The sequence below is a fragment of the Ips typographus genome, linkage group LG1 (assembly GCF_016097725.1).
Source record: "Ips typographus isolate SLU linkage group LG1, UJ_Ityp_2.0, whole genome shotgun sequence".
Classification (NCBI taxonomy): domain Eukaryota; kingdom Metazoa; phylum Arthropoda; class Insecta; order Coleoptera; family Curculionidae; genus Ips; species Ips typographus.
The window spans coordinates 11968294-11993330 of NC_138422.1; the positions used below are offsets into that span (position 1 = coordinate 11968294).

The following is a 25037-nucleotide window of genomic DNA, read 5'->3' on the forward strand; positions in this document are numbered from 1 at the left end:
ACTGGGTTTTGAAGTCATCCTCAAGGGCGGTCAAGACCTGCCAGGAAGATTTAGTGTAGTGTGTAGTGGCCTTGCCTAACTCTCTTCCCTTGCCAGTACCATAGGTTCCTTAAGTCGTTAGGCAAGAGATAAATACTTATATACTATACTCTAACCCAACTTAGTGTATATTCTTCCATGCCTGTATTTGTACATTTTAGCATGAGTGACATTCTGCCTTTTCCTGCTGATCTTAACTTAACCCAAAAAAAAAAGAAAAACTAATGGTAGATTAGAATGTTTTTCTTTGCATTGTATTCGTCACTATAAACTTTCTACAGCCCAATAGAACAAACCACAAATTTTCCTCTTTTACCAGCTAAAAAATACGACCGGCCCGATAAAACCGTCGTTGAACCTTAAGGCCTACTTCACTTGTCTCTTCGGTTTTTATCATTGATTTACAGCGATGTTAGCCTGAAAATACTGTTCCCACAGGACTGACTTTCTCTGCTTTAATTGGGACCTGGGGGAGTTCTTCTGGATAAGTCTTGATCGTTTCAACTACACTGCATTTCTATGCAAGTCTGCTCCGTTTATAGTACACCTTTCGCATACGTACAAAAAAATACTACTTTATTCTCGCATTTCCTTCTGCTCACTATGATTCGCGGAATTTTCCTTTTGTTTCCATCGAAAGCCAAAAGGAGAAACAGCTTGACGTGAAAAAGCCCTTTACTGTTTTCATGCCACTTTTCGCTGGGGAAAAGTCAGCGGACCGAGCATAATCCGGCAACTATCTTCCAGCAACCTAATCCGCCCGAGTCTGGATTGACTGCGATTTCTATAAATTTATTCTGGAAAATGTTGCTCTTATGGATTTGAAAGCCGATTCACAATAGACAAGCTTATTGTGCAGTAGATACTTTAGTCTGTTCCTATTTAAATTTTATTTGTTCACTTACGAGCGAAAACTGAATGGGACATCTTGCACAAGTGGTTAGCTTTTTTGCCCGGTGATTGTTTTTCGGTTCGATTCGGATTGAAATGGGTAACGTTTTCAGGGTCGCACTTTTATCATAAAAACTTTATTAGATATTGCACAAATGTCAGTGTTTTTATCGATTTTCGATGTGTCCTTATTATAACGACCTTCCTAACTTTTCTTATTTTAATGTACTACCATAATGTTGAAATTAGGTCTAGAAGTGTGTCGCTTTTTACATTTGATTAATTATTATACTGATTTGTTTTGTAAGCTAATTGTTTGATAGAAAAAATGCAATTCAAGATAATGTTGGTTTAAAAATATAACGTTTAAAAAATATGATTAAAACATCAAAATTGTTTTATACACTTCAAATTTTCCACGTTTTGATAACAACAAAGTTGTTAAAACAGTTCTTGTTAAAACATCTCAAGTGTTAGATAAAAACTAATATGTTGCACTAATCAACCTTAACTCAATTAGAATAACTATCACGGTTAAGGTAAACTTGAAGTTAAATATGATGCGACTTTAATCTTTTGCGCGGTCTTTTTTTAAAGAGCCACTACCATAATGAGCGTTTAAATGACGGACTAGACCTGAATAGCTCATCGCAAAAGATGTTAAGGCCACGACCAGATGAGAGGATTACATTGAAAGTAAATATTATTAAAGTGTTTTCGAGATGACGATGTTCAAATTAACATAAACCAAGAATTGCGTAATGGTTAATGCCGCTTCAAGGTTAAGGTCAAGATTATGTATTATTTATTTATATTGTTTACGGATGATGCGTGCTTTACCTTCTTAAACTATTTAAAATTACATTTTTCCACTAGCGTTCTTGAAAGTTTAGTTTTTCAAGTACGGAAAATTTCCAAGAGCAATATAGTAATATATCTAATACAAAAGTTGTGCAGTTTTTGAACCTATCCACGTAACAGATTAAACAAAAATGGTTATTTACCTAACAGGTGTGGAAAGTGGTACTTTCCCTCATGCAACAAGCAATTAAAAGGCGGAAAAAAACGCTTTCCTCATATGTTCAAAATTCTGAAAGTTTGATAAACTATGTATATATTTTAAAAATACTTTCATATATCTGTCACTTTCAGTTTGGCCGGAAGCAGATATCAACTTGCTTATTTTAAAAGAGATGTATATTTAGCACTTTTGAATTATACGTCGAATTTTATTTATTTATATCGCTTTCTGAGACATTTAGTACCATTTTATGTGAATTTTGCAAATCTCAGTATCATTTTTCAGTTTTCTCTCAGTTTTGGTTTTGTCGTGTTAAACAAAGTTTATCACCCACTCTTAGAGGGTACCTACAGAAACACGTCAAAAGTAGTGATACGGGGTGATAAAAAATTTGGTTCTAAAAAGAACTTAAAGTCAAATTTTTCAAACAAAATAGCTCTATTTCAATTTGCTTTATTTGATTCCCTGCTCAAAATTAGGGTAAGTTTGTTTCATATTACTTATTTGAAAAATTAAACTTTTTTTTTTAAATAATTAAGAATCTAATTCTTAAAGTAAAATTTCACCTCTCTTAAAAAAAAATAAATGTTTTAGGGGCTGAAATGTCAAATTTCACCAAAAAATGATACTTTTGTGAAATTCTCGAGATTAATCAGGCATTCGTTTTCGTGCGATAAGAACATCATATCCACCCATTTTGTACTGTAATTGACTACCATTCGGCATAAAAAATATCACATTCTGCACTTGCTAGGTAAATAACCTCGTAAATAACTGTTTTTATCCAAAAATGTTCCTGTGGAACGTTGTTTAATTAAAGTTTTCCCCTGTGGATATTTAATAAGTTGCACGCACGTGATAACCCAAATAAAGGAAACTTAACCTAGAAAGTTAGAGAGGACTTATCTTGTCCTGGAATGGATGGGATTAATTTTTAATAAAGGTGTGTGTGTACAAGTTTTGCAACACGTCGTCTGTCTCATCAAAAAGTTTCCGACAAATTTCATTTTAAAGCCAAAGAACAAAGCGGTAAAAACGATGCACCCGGTTAGAAAAGCAAGCAAACGCTTAAGAAGCGGACTTTCAAAACTAATTCCTTCCCTAAGTATCACGTGTAAGAGGAATAGTTTAGTTTCATTTGAAATTGCGTTCTTCTCGAGGACGAGTTGAAATTCGGGGTGAAACTGCTCGAAAACGAACGAGGTGCCGGATATACGACCGACTTTTAATTACATTTCGGAGAGTTTTGTCAAGTTTCGAGCACTTTTGTTTAGTAAATAACTTTCAGGTTGAAATACTTTCCTGTACAAAACGATTCTTGGGAAAGTTAGTCTTCCTCTGAATGTCAGAGAGTTGTAACAATATATGTTGGAAATGTATTAAAACTTATTATTAGAGACTTTTTAAATGAATATCCTTTGAAGCTAACAAGTCCGGAAAATAGTTCGTGATCAACACACTGAACCAAACTTGAGACTTTAAAATACACGGTGTCCCATAAGTAATGGTAAGTAGTATGGGATCAAAATAATAGGATTTAGCTCATTTTACCTTAGATGAAAAGTTAACGGAAACAGAAATACAGAGGGTCAAAGTTATTTTTTTAAAATGCACTTTTTCAAATAACTCGCGATCCACTTGGATTTTCTTGCTAAAATTAGGTACACAAGAGTTTTCGAGGGTGTCAAATATGATTATCTAGTTGGTATAACCAACCATTTTCGATATATTTGCATTTAAAGTATTCATTCCCATAGATGATTGCAGTTTGTAATCTTCTTGGAAGATGCAGCCTTATTTCTCACTGCAAGTGAGAAATTACTTGAACAAAAATGTTCCGAATTGTTGATTGAATTGGTCGGGGAAGCCAAATATCATAACCTGCAGGAAATTCGAATTTTGTGTTTTTGTGTATGAAGAAGACAGACAAATTATTAATTCAAACTCAAAATATTGTTCAGACATTTTGGAACAATAATGAGCAGTTATTTCAAGCAACATTTTCTTAAATTTTTCTCATAAATGGATCTAGTCCAATACTTTAATTGCAAATATCTCGAAAAGCGGTGATTACTAACTAGATATTGCCTTTTCGGCTAGAAGGTATTGGAAAACAGATATTCGGATTCCAGTTCTCACTTAGCTGTACCAGACAAAAATTAGGTCGATTTTAAAGCAAATTATTTTCTTTTTCTTCTGAATTGATAATCAAATTTGTTATTACTCCAGGTTGTCAAAGAGTTATTAAAAAAAAAAAACAAAAGAAAATAACTTTTATTCCCTGTATTTCGGTTTCCGTTGACTTTTTGTCTGCGGTAAGTTGTGCTAAACCGAATTATTTTGATCCCATAAATACGCCATTAAATTATTTACCATTTCTTATGGTAACTCTGGGACACCCAGTATATGTTTTGTCAAGATCAGTGCACTGTGTCCATTGTTTCGCAAGCAGACAGGTCAAGGTTTAAATACTATACTAAACTTTACATACTTTTAAAATCCTTTTTTAGTTCTGCTAATGGATAATACAAGTATACTAAGTAAAATCATATCAATACTTTTAAACGGGAATGCACACATGCATAGATTTACTTGAGCCAATAAAAACTGAGTGCAAGTAAATTAAATTTGCACGGGTAAACGTTTACTTGCACACCAGTTTTTATTGGCGCAAGTAAATCTATGCATGTGTAAACTCTCCTTAAAGTAAAGTACTTAATCAATTATTCACCTCAAAAGTCATCAAGAATGGGTTTTTTTGTGAGTGTTGTTATCGTTTTGTGACGTTTATGCCAACAGTATATAAAAGACTTTGATAAAAATAACGGACGATCAGTGCAACATCTAAAAAACAGCAAAATGTATAAAGTTTTGACTGTGTTAGTTCTCGTTGTGGTCGCTTCAGTGCGTTCGGATAACCACAACATTATTGACTGTTTATACCCAGGAACAAATCCGTAACTACTAATTTTCTTTAAATTTACACATTTTAATTTCTAAACATTTGACAGGACATTTCTTTACTATCAGGAGGTGAGCAAATCCGGCCATTTGCTCCAATATCAATCTGAAACCATGAGGATTCCGGAAGCAAATTTTTCACCCGAGCCCATCAGTTGCATTACAGTGAGTTTTTATGGTAATCAATGACCACATTCGTTTCTACGCTTCATGGAGCGCGCAGAGCGTTTTTGACGTCACAATGACGTAATTTGACAGTTGGTTTAATTATGGGTTTGCCAAATTACGTAATCGTGACGTCAAAAACGCTCTGCTCGCTCCATAGAGCTTGAAAACCAATGCGGCCAAAAGGCAGTTACAGACTTATCTAGTGAATTTTCAGGTAATAAACCTAGAATCCGATGAAATAGGTGGTTATCCGCATATCGAAGATGGAGGAGTGGGTTTCGATTACGTCGTATTGGACTTAAAGTCTCAATTGAGTTTAGGTTACGATTTTCGTGTTAGTGTATACTACAACGATACAACTACAGAAGAATAATGGTAGAAGTGTAACATTTTAAAAATAAAGAAAACAATAACCAGTTTATGATTTTGCTATTAAAAATAGCTATTTATGTAACCAGTTACGAAAAGATCGATTTTGTGTAACGAATGAATGTTTGTAGGGCGAGCGCAGCGAGGTCCTACAATTTGAATGAGTTACACAATAAGACATTTTCGAAACGTGTTGCATACATAATTTTTTCTAATTTTGACCAAAAAGCGGTAAAAACCATCTTTTAAAGTGATTTAACACAAATATTCACTTTCATAGCACCTTGTATAAACAGTGACAACATGTTATGATGGATGTCGCCCATATGTTTCTACGGAAATGCATAAAAACAGGGAGTGATGAAATGAACATTTCATAACTAGTTACATAAAGTGATACTTTATGTAACTAGTTACATAAAGTAAAACGTTTTGTCACTCTAATCAGTTTTGAAAAGTGTCACTTTATATGCCATAATTAGAAAAAATCCTTTTTGTGATTTTAAAACTATAAATTGTAGAACACGTCTATCCTCTATATCTTCTAAAACTCCTCGTATGGTTTTTTTTTGGTGTAAAAAACTTAGTTGATTTTGAGGCCCTCTAGCGGGCAAACGGGACGGTTACGATTTTGTACGAACACATTTTTGGAAGCTCACTCTGACTATTTTTTTTGCTTCAGTGGCGTTTTGACGTCATTTGCCAACTAAGCGAGTTTTTCAAGGTCAAAGTTAGAACTGTCAAAATGCCACTAATGACATATTAACGACAAAATTGTCAACTGGTCCTGTCCAAACAATACCTATTTTATAACATATAATAACATAATTTTAATGTATTATTAAGTAAATTAGTTGCAGTAGAATATACTGGTATTGGAATCAAACATAATTAAAAATAATAACCGCTGAGAGTGCTCACTATTAACAAATGACAATTTAAAAACCTTCTCATTTGACAATTGACATGAGTGGATTAATGCAACCTCCCATTTTTAATAGCTTTGTTCGGGTTATTGATTCTGAACTGTTTCGAATATGGGTTTGAACCATTTGCAAGATAATTTGTAGTAGTCCTGTGAAATTAGTACACAGCAACACTTATCTCATCCATGCAGATGGCCCAAATCAGTTCGAAAACAGTTCCTGAACGGTTCAGAATTATGAACCCGTTAAAAGCTAATGTGACACATCGCAATCGTATAAGATTGACACTGTTGACAGTAAAAAAATGTCAAATTTCTGATCAAGTATTGCAAGAGGCCATTAAAACAATAGAACATATCTGACCATGATTAGAGCTTGCTGTTTTTCAATCTTCCATCTTTTTCTGACAAAACAATTAAAAAAATCCCACCATTTTCCGGTCTCATCTCGATTGGAGCAGTAAAATTGAAAACGTTATTTGTAAGGTATAAACTTTTTTGGGATATTCTACTATTTTTTTTTCTAAATGATTTAGTTTAAATGTCTTTTACGACATGAGCAGTTAATTAGGTACTTAAGCATAAAACACAAATTTAAAGACCCAAACCGTGAATTTACTGTTGTTTATCTGACCTTATTCTGACAAAACAAGATGCTACACATTAAAATGTTTACATTATTTGGAGTGACATAGCACCTAAACAAAACACTGAAGCACAATTGAGAGTATTTTCCAACTTTAAAATGCATGTTTTGACAAGATCAGTGCACTGTTTCCATTGTTTTGCAAGCAGACAAATCAAAATTTCGTTGATTCAGAGAAATTCAAGTGCATTATCTAAGGCTTTTTAGTTCTGCTAATGGATTCTACATGTTTAGTATATTATAAATAAAAACATATCAGTACTAAAGTAAAGTATTTAATCAATTATTCACCTCAAAAGTCTTACAGATTGGATTGTTCATTTTAGACTTTTGTTATCGTTTCGTGACGTTCATCACGACAGTATATAAAAGTAACGAACGATCAGTGCAATATCTAAAAAACAGCAACATGTATAAAGTTTTGGCTTTGTTTGTTCTCGTTGTCGTCACTTCAGTGCGTTCGGATAACCACAACCTTAATGACTGTTTATACCCAGGAACAAATCCGTAACTACTATTTTTTTTTTAAATTACACATTTTAATTTGTAAACATTTGGCAGGACATTTCTTTACTATCAGGAGGTGAGCAAATCCGGCCATTTGCTCCAATATCAAGAGGAAACCATTAGGATTCCGGAAGCAAATTTTTCACCCCAGCCCATCAGTTGCATCACAGTGAGTTTTTATGGTAATCAATGGCAGTCACAGACTCATCTAGTAAATTTTTAGGTAATAAACTTACAATCCGACGAAATAGGTGGTTATCCGTATATCAGAGATGGAGGAGTGGGTTTCGATTACGTCATATTGTACTTTAAGTCTCAATTAGGTTTAGGTTACGATTTTCGTGTTAGTGTATACTACAACGATACAACTACAGAATAATGGTACAAGTGTATAAATTTGAAAATATAAAAAATACTAACTAGTTTATGAATTTACTATAAAAAAATCCTTATTTTTATTTAGTTATTTGTGTATAAGAACAAATTAAAATTAAATGTAATAATTAAATAACACTTGAATTTTTAATTTATACAAGGTGGTCCAGTTTCCAAAGCGGAAACCTAGAGAAAAAAAAAAGGAAAATATAGAGAAAGGAAATATCAAGAGAAAGGGCTGTAGAATGTGACAGGAACACGCAATTGTCAGCTTCTTCTGTCACATTCTATCAACACTTCTCTTGAAAATTCCGTTCCCTGCTTTCAAGAATTAGGCCCCTGAACAAGTTATGATAGGCACGTAAAAATGTAAAAAAATAATTTTTCAAACGTCAGTATTTCGAAAACAAACTTGAAATCGTTGAAAGTATTTAAAATTATAATAATACACAGTGTGTTAAAATTAGCAAGTTGGTACCTACTTCCGGTATAACCGGTAGTGCCATAACACTCAAAATACTAGATATTTGTACTAAGCTGCCAAATTCAATTTCAATTCAATATTCTTATATCGATCAATCCCTTTCTTAGTCCTTAAATAGATTTATTATACCTCACTGCATATTGAAATATGTGATTTGGCAGCAAAAGGAATCAAGTGCATTGTCTAATGATTATCGCAAATTTCTAATTGCATTTCTTAATTTCCTATGTATACATGGAAAATTTACTAAATAAATACATTACTTAGCTATTTTTAATCTCTAGACCACTACACTATTATGTATTTAATTGGAGTATTAATTGCAAAAATAATTTTGTTTATTGTATTAGACAAGATTGTTATCATGTTGTGACATGATTCCAAATCACTATATAAGTCACTATCATAGAAAACTTTCTAATATTACTAATAACACCTTATACAAAAATATAACCATGCATTGGACCAGTATTGTGTCTTTATTACTTTTATTTGTAGTCGCTTCAGTGCGTTCAGAAGTCAAGTCCTATAGTAATTGTTTACAACCTGGAACAGACGCGTAAGTGTTTGATTTATATTTGTAATATTCAATTTTTTTTAAGTTTTCTAAATATTTGACAGAATTCTCTTCTACTATCAAGAAATCAGCAAATCCGGTCATTTGCTTCAATATCAGAATGAAACAGTCAGAATCCCGGAAACAGGTTTTACATCACAGCCTATCAGTTGCATTACAGTAAGTTTTTATTTGTTAATGGTGATCAGATTGTGGTTTACCGAATTAATTTTTAGGTAATCAACCTACTATCCGATGAAGAAGGTGGTTACCCTTCCGTTCAAGATGGCGGAGTTGGTTTTAATTACGTTCTGCTGTACTTTAAATCTGAATTGAATTTGGGTTACGATTTTCGAGTTAGTGTATACTACAATAATACGGAAGTCACAAACGAATCTCCAATACCCACCTAATAAATAAAAAATTTAAAAAATGTGTCCTTTGACTCTTTCATGAATAAACGATTGTAGTTTCACAAAACTCTTTTCAGGCCCACTTTGCGCGTATTCTGTTTCTTATAGAGCAGCAAAACATAATATTCCTTACCTTTAGAACAAAAAGATAAATCTGGTTTAAACCATTTCAAAATGAACAGTTTGATTGTTCGAAGTAACAAGGTAATTAACTCGGTAATTATTAATTTAACTATCAAAGTAAAATTTTACTATTTTATTCACTTTGAGGAAGAGTAAAAATTAAAAACTTTTACACTATACACAGATACACAATAATTTACTTTCCACATTGATTAAAAATGCTAAAGAGTTAAAAATCCTCGTCTTCGACTCGGATGATTTTTAAAACCACTTTCGCTCATGCTATTTGTTAAAACAAATTACTTAGAAACGAGCATTCCAATTTTTCCACAGGAAAAATTAGATGCACGAGGGATATTTTGTAAGATTATTTCCTGAGTTAAATAAACATTTTATTTTAATTAAAACAATAAGAACAATAATTAATAAGAACAATAACTTTCAAGCTAGAAAGGGTAACACTATTCTTTATGTTGCTGTGAGGAGTGTGAAATTTTTTCGAATTTTTTTCCGGAAAAACTGCTGACAGCTAAGTTGACAGTTCTTAAGTGATTTTTCCACTTAAAATTTACATTTGTTATACTAATTCTTGATAGCGATTGGTCAACATTGATAGGAAGGAAATAATCGCCGATAATCTAGACGCTTTAATGATCACAAGGAAAAACGCTAGAATAGCGGCTAGGTCTGTTAATTCTCATGTTTTTCGATTATTATTCAATAATGAGTAATTTAGGCTGGTGGAAAGCCTCACCGAAATGGCCACCACCACTGTAATGTTCTTGGAGGAAACTAGCATGCCTAGGGACGATGTGGATAACATAGTCGCAGCCATTCAGACCACTTTTAGGAAAAGCATCGATTCGGAAGAAATCGAAGAATCTGAAGAAACGATGGTGGTTTCCGATGTCTTGACTGAATTTCAAATTGGGCCCGACCAGGCTGAAGTGGCCGCTGCGATAATTCAAAATGCTTACAGACGGTATGCTACCATATTTTGATAACTTTTGATGTAACTTAAATACAGCTTTAAGGAACGTAAAGAACGGGAAAAAGAACTCCTAGCCGGTATGGTAGATTGGCGTGTGGCTGCCAGAAGCGCCATCAGGTTGTACAGAAAAACGGGAGTGTCCAATGAGGAAGTGAAGAGGGCTGCCACACTCATCAAGGCCGCCTACAAGGGTTACTACACTCGAAGATGAGTACTTAGAGGACACGGAAATGATGGATACCGAAGATGACGTCCACTCTCAAGTCAAATTAGTTACAATTGATTATAATACAGTAAAACCCCACGTGGCTTTTGATACCACCCCAGATGCGGAGCAACCTGAAACCATGGAGAAGAAGGTTTCTACAGTTAGCAGTGTAGCTCGGTACTCGTTGAAGTGCCTTTTCGATAATGTGTTAGACAAGATTAAGGACTCAATACCGGAAGAAGTTCCAGAAGAAAATGGTGGGACTGATGTCGAAACAAAAACATCACCAATTGAACCTCACGAAGAAAAAAGCGACAATGATAATGAAGCGGACAATAAAGAAAGTGCCACTGAAGATAACACTAGTGAAATGCACTGATAACTAATTAATTACGCACTTTACAATATACTAAATAGATTGTGCACTTGTCGTGTAGATTGTATTTTAGTTATTAGTGGATATCAGTTGGTGATAAAACTGCACCTGCAGGCTATATGACATGTACAAAGTTCAAAACGGTTTTCAAACCACTTCAATTTTTTTAGAGCAAATTTATCAATCTATACGTTTAAAATGGTTAGGAGTATGTCCATTTGCCGTTAAATTGAATTGTATTGTATATCACAATTAGCCTTCAACGCGAAAAAGATAAATAATGGAAGTCGGACGAGTCTACTAGTGGTTGTTGAGAAAATAAACATTTTCTACAAACTGGTAGTAATCGATAATATGTTATAAACCATCAACGTATAAATTAACATTTTATTTTGTAATGGGTACTGTATTACAGTAATCAGAGTATAAGTCGATGATTACAGTTTAAATACAGATCAATTTGCAGGTAAACTATCATTAACAAGCAGATAACACGTACAGGGTGATTGATTGAATTTTGGCCACCCCCTTAACTTTCTTAATTTTGATTTTAGCAAAAAACGTTAAATACAAAACCAGTAGATATTTAGGTCTACTTTATTTTTAGATAAACAGTTATTATACAGAGTGTCCCAAATTTGAGTAATAAACCAAACTTATGTTTTTTTAAATACGATGACCAACTTTTTATCCGATATTTGAATTCTACGTCAAATTCTAGGCCTAATTGATGTAAAATATCTGTATCGATATTCAACTGTTTCCGCAGCAGCGTCGTTGATTGGTTGAATTTTGACCACCCCCTTAACTTCTTTAATTTTGATTTTAGCAAAAGACGTTAAATACAAAACTAGTAGATATTTAGGTCTACTTTACTCTTAGATAAAGAGTTATTATACAGGGTGTCCCAAATTTAAGTAGCAAACCAAACATGTTTTTTTTAAATACAATGACCAACTTTTTAATCTATATTTTAATTCTACGTCAAATTCTAGGCCTGATTGATGTAAAATTTCTGTATCGATATTCAAATGTTTTCGCAGCAGAGTCCTTGATTGATTGAATTTTAACCACCCCCTTAACTTCCGTATTTTTGATTTTAGTAAAAAAACTAGTTGTAGCAACAGTTATAGATATTTGGGTCTACTTTTACTCTTATATAAACAGTTATTATACAGGCTGCCCCAATTTTGAGTAACTAAATTAAACCTTAATCACATAGTCGAGGAAACATTGTTAAAGTAACAGATGCTGCGGAAACAGTTGAATATCGATACAGACATTTTACATCAATTCCTAAAATTTGACGTAGAATGCAAATATCGGATAAAAAGTTGGTCATTGTGTTTAAAAATACATAAGTTTGGTTCGTTACTAAAATTTGGGACACCCTGTATAATAACTGTTTATCTAAGAATAAAGTAGACCTAAATATCTTCTAGTTTTGTATTTAACGTTTTTTGCTAAAATCAAAATTAAAGAAGTTAAGGGGGTGGTCAAAATTCAACCAATCAACGACGCTGCTGCGGAAACAGTTGAATATCGATACAGACATTTTACATCAATTAGGCCTAGAATTTGACGTAGAATTCAAATATCGGATAAAAAGTTGGTCATCGTATTTAAAAAAACATAAGTTTGGTTTATTGCTCAAATTTGGGACACCCTGTATAATAACTGTTTATCTAAAAATAAAGTAGACCTAAATATCTACTGGTTTTGTATTTAACGTTTTTTGCTAAAATCAAAATTAAGAAAGTTAAGGGGGTGGTCAAAATTCAATCAATCACCCTGTACATTAAAAGCAAGGAATTTAATTATTATTATACAGTAATTATTCAAATGGATCATCGTAACGTCATATGAATACAAATTTAATTAAAAATATATCTGAAATTTATTCAGACCTTTAAAGTAAGGTCTGATTCTTGTTATAAATAATTTATTAAAACCAAACTTAGGAGATTTTGTGATCCATTGAAAAATGCTTTTATGAGGACCTATTTTGAGATATTTAAAGTTTCATGCTGTAGTTTTAGTGTTTTTTTTAGTTCTTCTATTTCTTGAAATATTTGGAACTCATTTATTTAAATTCAACGGTTATCGTGATATTGACATTTGAAAAAGAAATTTTCACATTATTTGGAGTGTCATAGAGTCATAGCACCTAAACAAAACACTGAAGCACAATTGAGAGTATTTTCCAACTTTAAAATGCATGTTTTGACAAGATCAGTGCACGCACTGTGTCCATTGTTTTGCAAGCAGACAAATCAAAATTTCGTTGATTCAGAGAAATTCAAGTGCATTATCTAAGGCTTTTTAGTTCTGCTAATGGATTCTACATGTTTAGTATATTATAAATAAAAAACATATAAATACGAAAGTAAAGTATTTAATCAATTATTCACCTCAAAAGTCTTACAGATTGGATTGTTCATTTTAGTTGCATTACAGTGAGTTTTTATTTTTAATCAATGACCACATTCGTTACTACGTTTTATGGAGCGCGCAGAGCGTTTTTGACGGCACAATGACGTAATTTGACAGTTGGTCTAATTATGGGTTTGCCAAATTACGTAATCGTGACGTCAAAAACGCTCTGCTCGCTCCATAGAGCTTGAAAACCAATGCGGCCAAAGGCAGTCCCAAACTTATCTAGTGAATTTTCAGGTAATAAACCTAGAATCCGATGAAATAGGTGGTTATCCGTATATCGTAGATGGAGGAGTGGGTTTCGATTACGTCATGTTGGAATTTAAGTCTCAATTGAGTTTAGGTTACGATTTTCGTGTTAGTGTATACTACTACGATACAACTACAGAAGAATAATGGTAGAAGTGTAACATTTTAAAAATAAAGAAAACAATAACCAGTTTATGATTTTGTTATTAAAAAAATCCTTTTTATGAATTTTAAAACTATAAATTGTAGAACACGTCTATCCTCTATATCTTCTAAAACTCCTCCGTCATTCTCGGATAAAGTAGGAAAAGATGTTGAGTTGGTGCTCTGACAAAGTATTTACAGTTTTTTTAGAAGAAACTTACTTACTCTTGAACTTGTTGAATCTAAATTGGAATTTCACTGCTGTTCACCAACCAAATCATTTGAACTTTATTATGCACTCCTATCAGCCAATCTGGTTGAAGTAGTACCATTAGCTTGGCTATATTATTGTTAAACTAGTTTACATCGAAGGTTTTTGCATATTAGCGAGATCTCGTATGGTTTTTTTTTTTTGGGGTAAAAAACTTAGTTGATTTTGACGCCCTCTAGCGGGCAAACGGTGCTGGTTACGATATTGTACGACCGCATTTTTGAAAAGCCCTCAGTCTGACTATCTTTTTTGCTTCAGTGGCGTTTTGATGTCATTTGCCAACTAAGCGAGTTTTTCAAGGTCAAAGTTAGAACTGTCAAAATACCACTAATGACATATTAATGACAAAATTGCCAACTGGTCCTGTCCAAACAATACCTATTTGATAACATATAATAACATAATTTTAATGTACCTATTATTAAGTAAATTAGTTGCAGTAGAACATACTGGTATTGGAATCAAACATAATTAAAAATAATAACCGCTGACACTATTAACAAATGACATTTTAAAAACCTTCTCATTTGACAATTGACATGAGTGGATTAATGCAACCTCCCATTTTTAATAGCTTTGTTCGGGTTATTGATTCTGAACTGTTTCGAATATGGGTTTGAACCATTTGCACGATAATTTGTAGTAGTCCTGTGAAATTAGTACACAGCAACACTTATCTCATCCATGCAGATGGCCCAAATCAGTTCGAAAACAGTTCCTGAACGGTTCAGAATTATGAACCCGTTAAAAGCTAATGTGACACATCGCAACCGTATAACCGTATGACAGTAAAAAAATGTCAAATTTCTGAACAAGTATTGCAAGAGGCCATTAAAACAACAGAACATATCTGACCATGATTAGAGCAGAAATTGCTGTTTTTCAATCTTGATTGGAGCAGTAAAATTGAAAACGCTATTTGTAATGTAAAACTTTTTTTAGGATATTCTACTATTTTTTTTTTCTAAATGATTTAGTATACATGTCTTTTACGACATGAGCAGTTAATTAGGTACTTAAGCATAAAACACAAATTTAAAGACCCAAACCGTTAATTTACTGTTGTTTATCTGACCTTATTCTGACAAAACAAGATGCTACACATTAAAATGTTTACAATATTTGGAGTGACATAGCACCTAAACAAAACACTGAAGCACAATTGAGAGTATTTTCCAACTTTAAAATGCATGTTTTGACAAGATCAGTGCACTGTGTCCATTGTTTTGCAAGCAGACAAATCAAAATTTCGTTGATCCAGAGAAAAGTCAAGAAATTGAAGTGCATTATCTAACGCTTTTTAGTTCTGCTAATGGATTCTACATGTTTAGTATATTATAAGTAAAAGCATATCAGTACTAAAGTAAAGTATTTAATCAATTATTCACCTCAAAAGTCTTACAGATTGGATTGTTCATTTTAGACTTTTGTTATCGTTTCGTGACGTTTATCACGACAGTATATAAAAGTAACGGACGATCAGTGCAATATCTAAAAAACAGCAACATGTATAAAATTTTGACTTTGTTTGTTCTCGTTGTCGTGACTTCAGTGCGTTCGGATAACCACTACATTAATGACTGTTTATACCCAGGAATAAATGCGTAACTACAATTTTTTTTTTATTTACACATTTTAATTTGAAAACATTTGGCAGGACATTTCTTTACTCTCAGGAGGTGAGCAAATCCGGCCATTTGCTCGAATATCAATCTGAAGCCATTAGGATTCCGGAAGCAAATTTTTCACCCGAGCCCATCAGTTGCATCACAGTAAGTTTTTATGGTAATCAATGGCAGTCACAGACTCATCTAGTAAATTTTTAGGTAATAAACTTACAATCCGACGAAATAGGTGGTTATCCGTATATCAGAGATGGAGGAGTGGGTTTCAATTACGTCCTATTGTACTTTAAGTCTCAATTAGGTTTAGGTTACGATTTTCGTGTTAGTGTATACTACAACGATACAACTACAGAATAATGGTACAAGTGTATAATTTTGAAAATATAGAAAATACAAACTAGTTTATGAATTTACTATTAAAAAAATCCTTATTTTTATTTAGTTATTTGTATATAAGAAGAAATTAAAATTAAATGTAATAATTACACTTGAATTTTTAATTTATACAAGGTGGTCCAGTTTCCAAAGCGGAAACTTGAGAAAAATATAGAGAAAGGAAAATCAACATGAATTTAAATACATAAAAAACTACAAGTAGGAAAGTTTCGTAAATATGTCAATATACTTAGTAAAGTTAGCATGCTCAATCCAACAAAAATACCTATGTTCAATGTTATGACACTTCCGGTTATACCGGTAGTCGATCATAGAAGTCTATAAACAAATTTTGACGTTTACTGTTTACAGTATCTATCTCATTTTAACTTATTCTGACAAAACGAGATGATACTACAGCTTAAAAATCAGTTAAAAATACATTAACTAAAATACGTCTTATTTCTAAATTCAACGGTTTTCGAGATATTGGCATTTGAAAGTTTCATTTTTACATTATTTAGCCATTTAAACAGGTTGAGGTAGAGCAGCAGAACTTGCATGTTTTTATTTTAACTTTATAAGATCTATCGCATTTTAATTTTGACAGATGTCAAAAAAATTATAAAAAATGTCATTTGAAAAACATTAAAATCTACAATAGACCAGAAAAAGTTGTGATAGGCACATAACACTCCAAAATGTAAAAATAGCTATTTATGTAACCAGTTACGAAAAGATCGATTTTGTGTAACGAATGAATGTTTGTAGGGCGAGCGCAGCGAGGTCCTACAATTTGAATGAGTTACACAATAAGACATTTTCGAAACGTGTTGCATACATAATTTTTTCTAATTTTGACCAAAAAGCGGTAAAAACCATCTTTTAAAGTGATTTAACACAAATATTCACTTTCATAGCACCTTGTATAAACAGTGACAACGACATGTTATGAAGGATGTCGCCCATATGTTTCTACGGAAATGCATAAAAACAGGGAGTGATGAAATGAACATTTCTTAACTAGTTACATAAAGTGATACTTTATGTAACTAGTTACATAAAGTAAAACGTTTTGTCACTCTAATCAGTTTTGAAAAGTGTCACTTTATATGCCATAATTAGAAAAAATAATTTTTCAAACGTCAGTATTTCGAAAACAAACTTGAAATCGTTGAGAGTATTTAAAATTATGATTATACACTGTGTCTTAAAATTAGCAAGTTTGTACCTACTTTCGGTATAACCGATAGTGCCATAACACTCAAAATACTAGATATTTGTACTAAACTGCCAAATTCAATTTCAATTCAATATTCTTATATCGATCAATCCCTTTCTTGGTCGTTAAATAAATTTATTCCTTTTTTTCTTCACTGTATACTGTATAACTATACAACGTGTTTAAACTACCTCACTGCATATTAAAATATGTAAATTGGCAGCAAAAGGAATCAAGTGCATTGTCTAATGATTATCGCAAATTTCTAATTGCATTTCTTAATTTCCTAGGTATACATGGAAAATTTTCTACATAATTAAATACTTTACTTAGCTATTTTTAATCTCTAAGACCACTACACTATTATGTATTTAATTGGAGTATTGATGGCAAAACAATTTTGTTTATTGTATTAGACAAGATTGTTATCATGTTGTGACATGATTTCAAATCACTATATAAGTCACTATCATAGAAAACTTTCTAATATTACTAATAACACCTTATACAAAAATATAACCATGCATTGGACCAGTATTGTGTCTTTATTACTTTTATTTGTAGTCGCTTCAGTGCGTTCAGAAGTCAAGTCCTATAGTGATTGTTTATATCCTGGAACAGACCCGTAAGTGATTGATTTATAAATGTAATCTTCTATTTTTTAAGTTTTCTAAAAATTTCACAGAATTCTCTTCTACTATCAAGAAATCAGCAAATCCGGTCATTTGCTTCAATATCAGGATGAAACCGTCAGAATTCCGGAAACAGGTTTTACAACCCAGCCTATCAGTTGCATTACAGTAAGGTTTTATTTGTTAATGGTGATCATATTGTGGTTTACCGAATTAATTTTTAGGTAATCAACCTACTATCCGAGGAAGAAGGTGGTTACCCTTCCGTTCAAGATGGCGGAGTTGGTTTTAATTACGTTCTGCTGCACTTTAAATCTGAATTGAGTTTGGGTTACGATTTTCGAGTTAGTGTATACTACAATGATACGGAAGTCACAACCGAATTAACAATACCCACCCATGGATAAAAAAATAAAAAAATGTGTCATTTGACTCTATCAAGAATAAACAATTTTCATTTCACACTTCTTTTCAGGCCCACTTTGCGCGTATTCTGTTTCTTATAGAGCAGCAAAACATAATATTCCTTACCTCCAGAACAAAAAATTAAATCTGGTTTAAACCATTTCAAAATGAACAGTTTGATTGTTCCAAGTAACAAGGTAATTAACTCGGTAATTATTAATTTAACTATCAAAGTAAAATTTTACTATTTTATTCACTTTGAGGAAGAGAAAAAATTAAAAACTTTACCCACCATACACAGATATACAATAATTTACATTCCACATTGATTAAATTCACTGTTACCTTGTTTCCAATTTAGATAGCAACTAATATTTGTTCTAAGCATTTCCCAACCATTTTCTGTTCAAAATATTGAACCAGCAAAACTTGTATTGAGATAAAGTTCAAGTGGTTTATTAGGTACATTTTGCACCTCGCAACACGGGAGATTTGCGAAGCATTACGTTAATTAACAACTTAAAAGCCCAGTTACCAATTTGATAAACTGAGCGTTCTAGTTGGTTCTCTAATTAAAATAATTCATACCGAAAATCCTGGAACGTGATAAATGTCCCGTCTTTGTCGAAAATGCGCGAATAATGACACGAATTACCAATAAAATCCCGACCGGAAAAAACGTCATAAAGCCCACAAAAAAGGTTCTTCTGTGTGTGAATTTACTGAATGATCCCTTTGGGCTACCCTCCGTTTTTTGTCAGATTCTCAAATTTTCAATCTTTTATCATTCTAATGTTAGTAGAGCTAAGTTATTTTTTTTGGGTTTAAGTTAAGCAGTTTTAACACGATGACCAAATAGAAGTGTACTAGAGAGAAGAGTAGAAATGTAGATACCTATCAAGTTTCTAAGAAAACACACACAAAAATTACTGATAACATTAGTATTTACAACGAACTTGACAACAATTATACCAAACAAAATAAAACTTATATTTAATTTGTAAATAGTCCAAAAGGTTACCGTACAGAAAGGCTAAAAACACTCAAACTAGAAGTAATTCTGTTGGAATTTTTAGACCTACTCTATTACTCAATAATTATTACTTTATAAACTGTCTGATGCTTACGCAGGTTAATATTTTGAGCAAAATACGTCTATGGTCTGATATTTCCTGTTTTACTTCAGCTGTCGTATTGACAGTGTATTGACATTTCCGTCTCAACAGTATACCATTTTGCTTCTAATAATTTACCATTATGGACGCAATGCTTCAAAGGCATTGCGCTAGGTACATCTACGTCATACCCGACGGTCTCCGGGAGTTGATGAACGACATCTCCAGAGAAGTGCTGAGAAGTCAACCAGAAGACGTCTACACTTTTATCGCCGATTATCTAGACGCTTTAATGATCACAAGGGAAAACGCTAGAGTAGCGGCTAGGTCTGTTAATTCTCATGTTTTTCGATTATTATTCAATAATGAGTAATTTAGGCTGGTGGAAAGCCTCACCGAAATGGCCACCACTACTGCAATGTTCTTGGAAGAAACTGGCATGCCTAGGGACGATGTGGATAACATAGTCGCAGCCATTCAGACCACTTTTAGGAAAAGCATCGATTCAGAAGAAATCGAAGAATCTGAAGAAACAATGGTGGTTTCCGATGTTTTGACTGATCTTCAAATTGGGCCCGACCAGGCTGAAGTGGCCGCTGCCATAATTCAAAATGCTTACAGACGGTATGCTACCATATTTTGATAACTTTTGATGTAACCTAAATACAGCTTTAAGGAACGTAAAGAACGGGAAAAAGAACTCCTAGCCGGTATGGTAGATTGGCGTGTGGCTGCCAGAAGCGCCATCAGGTTGTACAGAAAAACGGGAGTGACCAATGAGGAAGCGAACAGGGCTGCCACACTTATCAAGGCCGCCTACAAGGGTTACTACACTCGAAAAATGATCAAAAAAGTCACTGAAGCTCGTTATAATACACCTGAGTTGCACCTAGGGATATCCGAGTATATTGAAGAAGACGAGTACTTAGAGGACACGGAAATGATGGATACCGAAGATGACGTCCACTCTCAAGTTAAATCAGTTACAATTGATTATAATACAGTAAAACCCCACGTGGCTTTTGATACCACCCCAGATGCGGAGCAACCTGAAACCATGGAGAAGAAGGTTTCTACAGTTAGCAGTGTAGCTCGGTACTCGTTGAAGTGCCTTTTCGATAGTGTGTTAGACAAGATTAAGGACTCAATACCGGAAGAAGTTCCAGAAGAAAATGGTGGGACTGATGTCGAAACAAAAACATCACCAATTGAACCTCACGAAGAAAAAAGTCACAATGATAATGAAGCGGACAATAAAGAAAGTGCCACTGAAGATAACGCTAGTGAAATGCACTGATAACTAATTAATTACATACTTTACTTCACAATATACTAAATAGATTGTGCACTTGTCGTGTAGATTGTATTTTAATTATTAGTGGATATCAGTTGGTGATAAAACTGCACCTGCAGGCTATATTACATGTGCAAAGTTCAAAACGGTTTTCAAACCACTTCAATTTTTTTAGAGCAAATTTATCAATCTATACGTCTAAAATGGTTAGGAGTATATCCATTTGCCTTTAAATTGAATTGTATTGTATCACAATTAGCCTTCAACGCGAAAAAGATAAATAATGGAAGTCGGACGAGTCTACTAGTGGTTGTTGAGAAAATAAACATTTTCTACAAACTGGCAGTAATCGATAATATGTTATAAACCATCAACGTATAAATTAACATTTTATTTTGTAATGGGTACTGTATTACAGTAATCAGAGTATAAGTCGATAATTACAGTTTAAATACAGATCAATTTGCAGGTAAACTATCATTAACAAGCAGATAACACGTACATTAAAAGCAAGGACTTTAATTATTATTATACAGTAATTATTCAAATGGATCATCGTAACGTCATATGAATACAAATTTAATTAAAAATATATCTGAAATTTATTCAGACCTTTAAAGTAAGGTCTGATTCTTGTTATAAATAATTTATTAAAACCAAACTTAGGAGATTTTGTGTTTCATGCTGTAGTTTTAGTGTTTTTTTTAGTTCCTCTATTTCTTGAAATATTTGGAACTCATCATAAAATAATAATGAACAAAAACTTCTCTATTGACATACCGACAAGAGAATATGTTTAAACCCCACTTCAAACTTGTGTAAAAAAGTTTTGTCTGATACATTCCTTTTTCCATAATGAAATTCGCAAGAGAAAATAACAAAATTGGTCTTCAAGCTTCAACACAAATAATTCTGGTAACTACAGACAGTCAAGCTGAACTGACTAAAAATACTCGAAGGTTATTCAGTACTCAGTACTGTATTGAGTCCAGTGTCTGCCTTGGCAGTGGAAAAATATACCATAACAGGAATTCTGGACATTATGACAGTTAATCCAGACAAAGACAGGCAAAATTCCTAGGAAATAAGTTAGAAACAGTGAGACATAAGTTAAGTAGTAGCAATCAATACCAAGCTGGAAAAAAATCATTAGGAAAACAGGTCTAATTGGTCAGAATACATAAATAATAAAATATCGCTGCGGTGTTATTCTGCGACGACTACAAATAGATAATAGTATATTACATACTCAGGTGGAAAGTGTTTGATTTCTGTCGAGAGATTAGGTAGTTTAGTTTAGGTTAACTTTATCTCGAGACAGAAATTAAACTTTCTACCGTGGTTTGTATACTATTTTATTTTCAACCATTTACCAAAATCTCATCGAACTTTTAATAAATCATTCAGTTGAAATATTGATTGCTAATAGTCTCTAGCAAAAAGGTAGTATAGGTACGAGTAGTTATGACTTCAACCATAATAAACGACTGGTGATTTGTTTACAATCTTGACAACGTCGTTATTGTGCTATTTCGTCTTTAATATTTTGAGCTGAAACATTTCTTAAGGTGCTTTTAACATGGAGAATTCTGAAAACGCAGATGTTACTCATCATCACCAGAGCTGCGAGCTGTTGCAGAGGTGGCGGCACAGTCTCTTGACTATAAAAAGTAAGCCCAGATATGACAAAACGCATATTGACATTCAGCCGGGTGGAAAGTGACATTTACCCGGGTGGAAAGTAAAAACAGGTAATTTTCATCTTTCCACCTGGTTTACACATAAGAAATAACGTTATTACATACCTGGTTAAAAATTAAAAAAATTTGTAAGCTTAAAAATTCTTCAAATGCTTTACTGTCCAAGTTGTTAACAATATTATTTCAAGAAAACCGTTTCGATTAACGATTTCAGATAACAGAAAAAAAGTTAATTAATGCGACGCTGTCCTCGTCAAGGGAATTGTACCGGCAACAAAAGAAACAATAGAAAATCTCCCTTTTTCAGTATTTTCCACCTTTTTTTCTCTTTTGTGACAAGTTTTCGGGCAGTATTTTAATTTCCCTTTTACTTTCTTATCGGCATTATCTGCTGTACTGTTTCATCAAAGTTCCACTCGATAAATTTACGTTTTCTTCAGCTAGACTGAAGAAAGACTTGAGGGCGACTCAAGGTTCAGGTACGCAACGAGTATAATATGTGGAACAACCACGTGCGGAGAATATAAATGGTACAAGCAAATTTGCATTTCAGTTTATGTGCTTGCCTGTTTTTTTCAAGTCAAGGCCCTTGGCATTTTATTTTAAAGAGAGGTTTTAATTGGATTTACATTATTAATTAGGTTCTTCCATTTTTAATGAGGATCTACTTACTAGTTATTCTGCAGGTTGTAAAGCTGTCTAGAGGCAGTTACCTAAAACAAATTAGCAAAAAAAATTAGTGTTTAATTAAAAAGATTATGGCATCGAACATGTTTTAACCTTAACTTGACTTTCATGACCATCGCTATTAAATCGTTGCAATTTTATTCATAAGCAATTATCAAACTCTCAAGGAAATATTATTTATTGTTAATGTGTGTAATTAAAGCTGAGAAAGCTAACAGCTTTGGTTAGCGAACAGGATGCTCATCATAATCGTTTAGAATTCTTATATTTTTTCTAATGTTATTGTCTAAAAGCAATGACTCTGACAAAAAAGTTTAAGGCTGATCTTCAGACCAGTTAAGGAAACACATATTTAGACATCAAGTCTAACTGGATGTTTAATGTTAAAGAAGCAGTCATCCTTGGGACAGGTCAATCTACTTCAACAACACTCACGCGCCTGTTTTCGTATTTAAAGCCTTTAAGCAGACAATCACTAATTTAGTAACTAAAGTAATTAAATTCGAAAACAATCTCTTTTAATGGCTTTATAGTAATGAAATCGCGGCTTACAGTAAATTTTAGTGGCAAATGATAAATGTGACAGTCCAGTGACCGCAGTCGGCATTAAAATTAATCATAATGTCTTTGTAACGCATTTGGCCCATTGTTCGTCCAGTTTACTCCCTAAAGTGTTTTAACTATTAATGTCCCGTTTCGAGCATACAGTGCTGATTAAAGTTTTAATCGACTTATTTATAGATCCTAAGTGAAAATTGTCTGGTTGTAGCCATGGGAATTAACCAAGAGTAAATCAAAAAACTTCCGGATCAACCACCGTACCAAGCAGAAATCCCAGCCAATTAATGATGCAACATGTCACATTTCGACAGCAAGGTTAACAAGAACAAAACCACTATTTTGATTCGAGTCACTTTGTTGTTTTATAAGTTTATTAGGCAAGGCATTTGACCTGAAATTCCATACGTTGTTGTTTGCGTGAATATCATGTTATGGTTTTTTCGGAACGAGCAAACAGGAACGAGCGAGCATTCTGTAACAATAAGTGCAGTGTTTTCTAAATATTGGTACCGTCAGGGATTCTCAAGGAAAATATTGGAAAAATGAGACGGTGACACTGACAGCTCTTGGTCATATTCTGACTACGTTTCTTTTGATAAATCAATTAGAGAAATTTATGCCATGGATCAGCAAAATACTTTTACAATAACATTTTTCTGGAGTTTGAGGAATTAATATTTGACCTGGCAACTATAAACGTGCATGACAGAATACTTATCGAATATTTTTAGTTTTTTAAATTAACTAAATCATTTTAAATTGGCAAAATCATACATTATTTGTAATCTGGAGAAAAAGTAGAAACTACCATACAAAAAAATTCCAACATGAGCTAACCAAGTGTAGCAATCATCTTGGAGTATATTTCCACTTTAGATTAAGATTACCACAAAATGACTAAGTGATAATTTGTGAGCACTTACTTATTTTTGTTTCTCAAATGTCAAATAAGGCATACAGCTAGATGAGAAAATCCATTTACTAATACTCTGAGAATTGGAAAAACTGCAAATCTGACTGAAAAACGACAAAATTCTCGGTGTCGTTGAGTTGAGCATATTGTTACGATTTTCCCGTGGGTTCATACAAAGTCAGTTTAACTCAACAATTAATAAATTTATTTACACTTCAAAACACTCCGTACAATAATTAACTCAGCTATTAAAAACACTACTACAATTCCACAACTATTCCACTATTTAAACTTTACCGCGTTCCCAAATTCACTATTACACTCTACACTACTCTACCACGCCGCCGTCGACACC

General features: G+C 33.0%; 8 protein-coding genes across 10 annotated transcripts in view; 7 read left to right on the top strand and 1 right to left on the bottom strand.

Moving 5' to 3' along the window:
- Nucleotides 1-25037, bottom strand: part of LOC145730506 (Ig-like and fibronectin type-III domain-containing protein 2) — a 113344-nt gene that overhangs the window by 51209 nt on the left and 37098 nt on the right. The gene's annotated exons all lie outside the window — the stretch shown is intronic.
- LOC145730840 (uncharacterized) lies at nt 4775-5497 on the top strand. The gene is made up of 3 exons (XM_081982287.1): nt 4775-4908; nt 4963-5077; nt 5295-5497. The coding sequence occupies exons 1-3, from the start codon at nt 4811-4813 to the stop codon at nt 5451-5453; spliced, it is 372 nt and encodes a 123-aa protein (XP_081838413.1). The 5' UTR covers nt 4775-4810; the 3' UTR covers nt 5454-5497.
- LOC145730850 (uncharacterized) lies at nt 7367-13929 on the top strand. Of its 2 annotated transcripts, none has more exons than XM_081982299.1 (3): nt 7367-7527; nt 7582-7696; nt 13727-13929. In XM_081982299.1, the coding sequence occupies exons 1-3, from the start codon at nt 7430-7432 to the stop codon at nt 13883-13885; spliced, it is 372 nt and encodes a 123-aa protein (XP_081838425.1). In that variant the 5' UTR covers nt 7367-7429; the 3' UTR covers nt 13886-13929. The 2 variants fall into 2 exon arrangements, with proteins under 2 accessions (XP_081838425.1, XP_081838435.1); XM_081982309.1 differs by lacking the exon at nt 13727-13929 and adding an exon at nt 7751-7949.
- On the top strand, nt 8785-9422 carry LOC145730796 (uncharacterized). The gene is made up of 3 exons (XM_081982224.1): nt 8785-8945; nt 9008-9122; nt 9179-9422. The coding sequence occupies exons 1-3, from the start codon at nt 8842-8844 to the stop codon at nt 9353-9355; spliced, it is 396 nt and encodes a 131-aa protein (XP_081838350.1). The 5' UTR covers nt 8785-8841; the 3' UTR covers nt 9356-9422.
- LOC145733530 (uncharacterized) lies at nt 9530-11115 on the top strand. Its single transcript, XM_081986395.1, is given in 5 exon segments — nt 9530-9559; nt 10075-10163; nt 10215-10460; nt 10506-10673; nt 10675-11115. Coding segments are annotated over 5 exon segments (915 nt in total). The 3' UTR covers nt 11057-11115.
- Nucleotides 15597-16178, top strand: LOC145730853 (uncharacterized). The gene is made up of 3 exons (XM_081982324.1): nt 15597-15757; nt 15811-15925; nt 15980-16178. Exons 1-3 carry the CDS (start codon nt 15660-15662, stop codon nt 16133-16135), a joined length of 369 nt encoding a protein of 122 aa, XP_081838450.1. The 5' UTR covers nt 15597-15659; the 3' UTR covers nt 16136-16178.
- LOC145730816 (uncharacterized) lies at nt 17848-18469 on the top strand. The gene is made up of 3 exons (XM_081982247.1): nt 17848-18000; nt 18061-18175; nt 18232-18469. Exons 1-3 carry the CDS (start codon nt 17897-17899, stop codon nt 18412-18414), a joined length of 402 nt encoding a protein of 133 aa, XP_081838373.1. The 5' UTR covers nt 17848-17896; the 3' UTR covers nt 18415-18469.
- Nucleotides 19637-20886, top strand: LOC145730725 (uncharacterized). Its single transcript, XM_081982079.1, has 3 exons — nt 19637-19854; nt 19906-20151; nt 20197-20886. The coding sequence occupies exons 1-3, from the start codon at nt 19670-19672 to the stop codon at nt 20822-20824; spliced, it is 1059 nt and encodes a 352-aa protein (XP_081838205.1). The 5' UTR covers nt 19637-19669; the 3' UTR covers nt 20825-20886.

What these genes read in the sequence shown, in the direction of transcription:
- LOC145730725 (XM_081982079.1), top strand. Translation starts at nt 19,670, where the DNA reads ATGGACGCAATGCTTCAAAGGCATTGCGCTAGGTACATCTACGTCATA. An exon ending in AACGCTAGAGTAGCGGCTAG is followed by an intron (nt 19,855 to 19,905) that starts GTCTGTTAATTC and finishes TGAGTAATTTAG; the next exon opens with GCTGGTGGAAAGCCTCACCG. An exon ending in ATTCAAAATGCTTACAGACG is followed by an intron (nt 20,152 to 20,196) that starts GTATGCTACCAT and finishes ACCTAAATACAG; the next exon opens with CTTTAAGGAACGTAAAGAAC.
- LOC145730796 (XM_081982224.1), top strand. Translation starts at nt 8,842, where the DNA reads ATGCATTGGACCAGTATTGTGTCTTTATTACTTTTATTTGTAGTCGCT. An exon ending in TTACAACCTGGAACAGACGC is followed by an intron (nt 8,946 to 9,007) that starts GTAAGTGTTTGA and finishes AATATTTGACAG; the next exon opens with AATTCTCTTCTACTATCAAG. An exon ending in AGCCTATCAGTTGCATTACA is followed by an intron (nt 9,123 to 9,178) that starts GTAAGTTTTTAT and finishes ATTAATTTTTAG; the next exon opens with GTAATCAACCTACTATCCGA.
- LOC145730850 (XM_081982299.1), top strand. Translation starts at nt 7,430, where the DNA reads ATGTATAAAGTTTTGGCTTTGTTTGTTCTCGTTGTCGTCACTTCAGTG. An exon ending in TTATACCCAGGAACAAATCC is followed by an intron (nt 7,528 to 7,581) that starts GTAACTACTATT and finishes AACATTTGGCAG; the next exon opens with GACATTTCTTTACTATCAGG. An exon ending in AGCCCATCAGTTGCATCACA is followed by an intron (nt 7,697 to 13,726) that starts GTGAGTTTTTAT and finishes GTGAATTTTCAG; the next exon opens with GTAATAAACCTAGAATCCGA.
- LOC145730853 (XM_081982324.1), top strand. Translation starts at nt 15,660, where the DNA reads ATGTATAAAATTTTGACTTTGTTTGTTCTCGTTGTCGTGACTTCAGTG. An exon ending in TTATACCCAGGAATAAATGC is followed by an intron (nt 15,758 to 15,810) that starts GTAACTACAATT and finishes AACATTTGGCAG; the next exon opens with GACATTTCTTTACTCTCAGG. An exon ending in AGCCCATCAGTTGCATCACA is followed by an intron (nt 15,926 to 15,979) that starts GTAAGTTTTTAT and finishes GTAAATTTTTAG; the next exon opens with GTAATAAACTTACAATCCGA.
- LOC145730816 (XM_081982247.1), top strand. Translation starts at nt 17,897, where the DNA reads ATGCATTGGACCAGTATTGTGTCTTTATTACTTTTATTTGTAGTCGCT. An exon ending in TTATATCCTGGAACAGACCC is followed by an intron (nt 18,001 to 18,060) that starts GTAAGTGATTGA and finishes AAAATTTCACAG; the next exon opens with AATTCTCTTCTACTATCAAG. An exon ending in AGCCTATCAGTTGCATTACA is followed by an intron (nt 18,176 to 18,231) that starts GTAAGGTTTTAT and finishes ATTAATTTTTAG; the next exon opens with GTAATCAACCTACTATCCGA.
- LOC145730840 (XM_081982287.1), top strand. Translation starts at nt 4,811, where the DNA reads ATGTATAAAGTTTTGACTGTGTTAGTTCTCGTTGTGGTCGCTTCAGTG. An exon ending in TTATACCCAGGAACAAATCC is followed by an intron (nt 4,909 to 4,962) that starts GTAACTACTAAT and finishes AACATTTGACAG; the next exon opens with GACATTTCTTTACTATCAGG. An exon ending in AGCCCATCAGTTGCATTACA is followed by an intron (nt 5,078 to 5,294) that starts GTGAGTTTTTAT and finishes GTGAATTTTCAG; the next exon opens with GTAATAAACCTAGAATCCGA.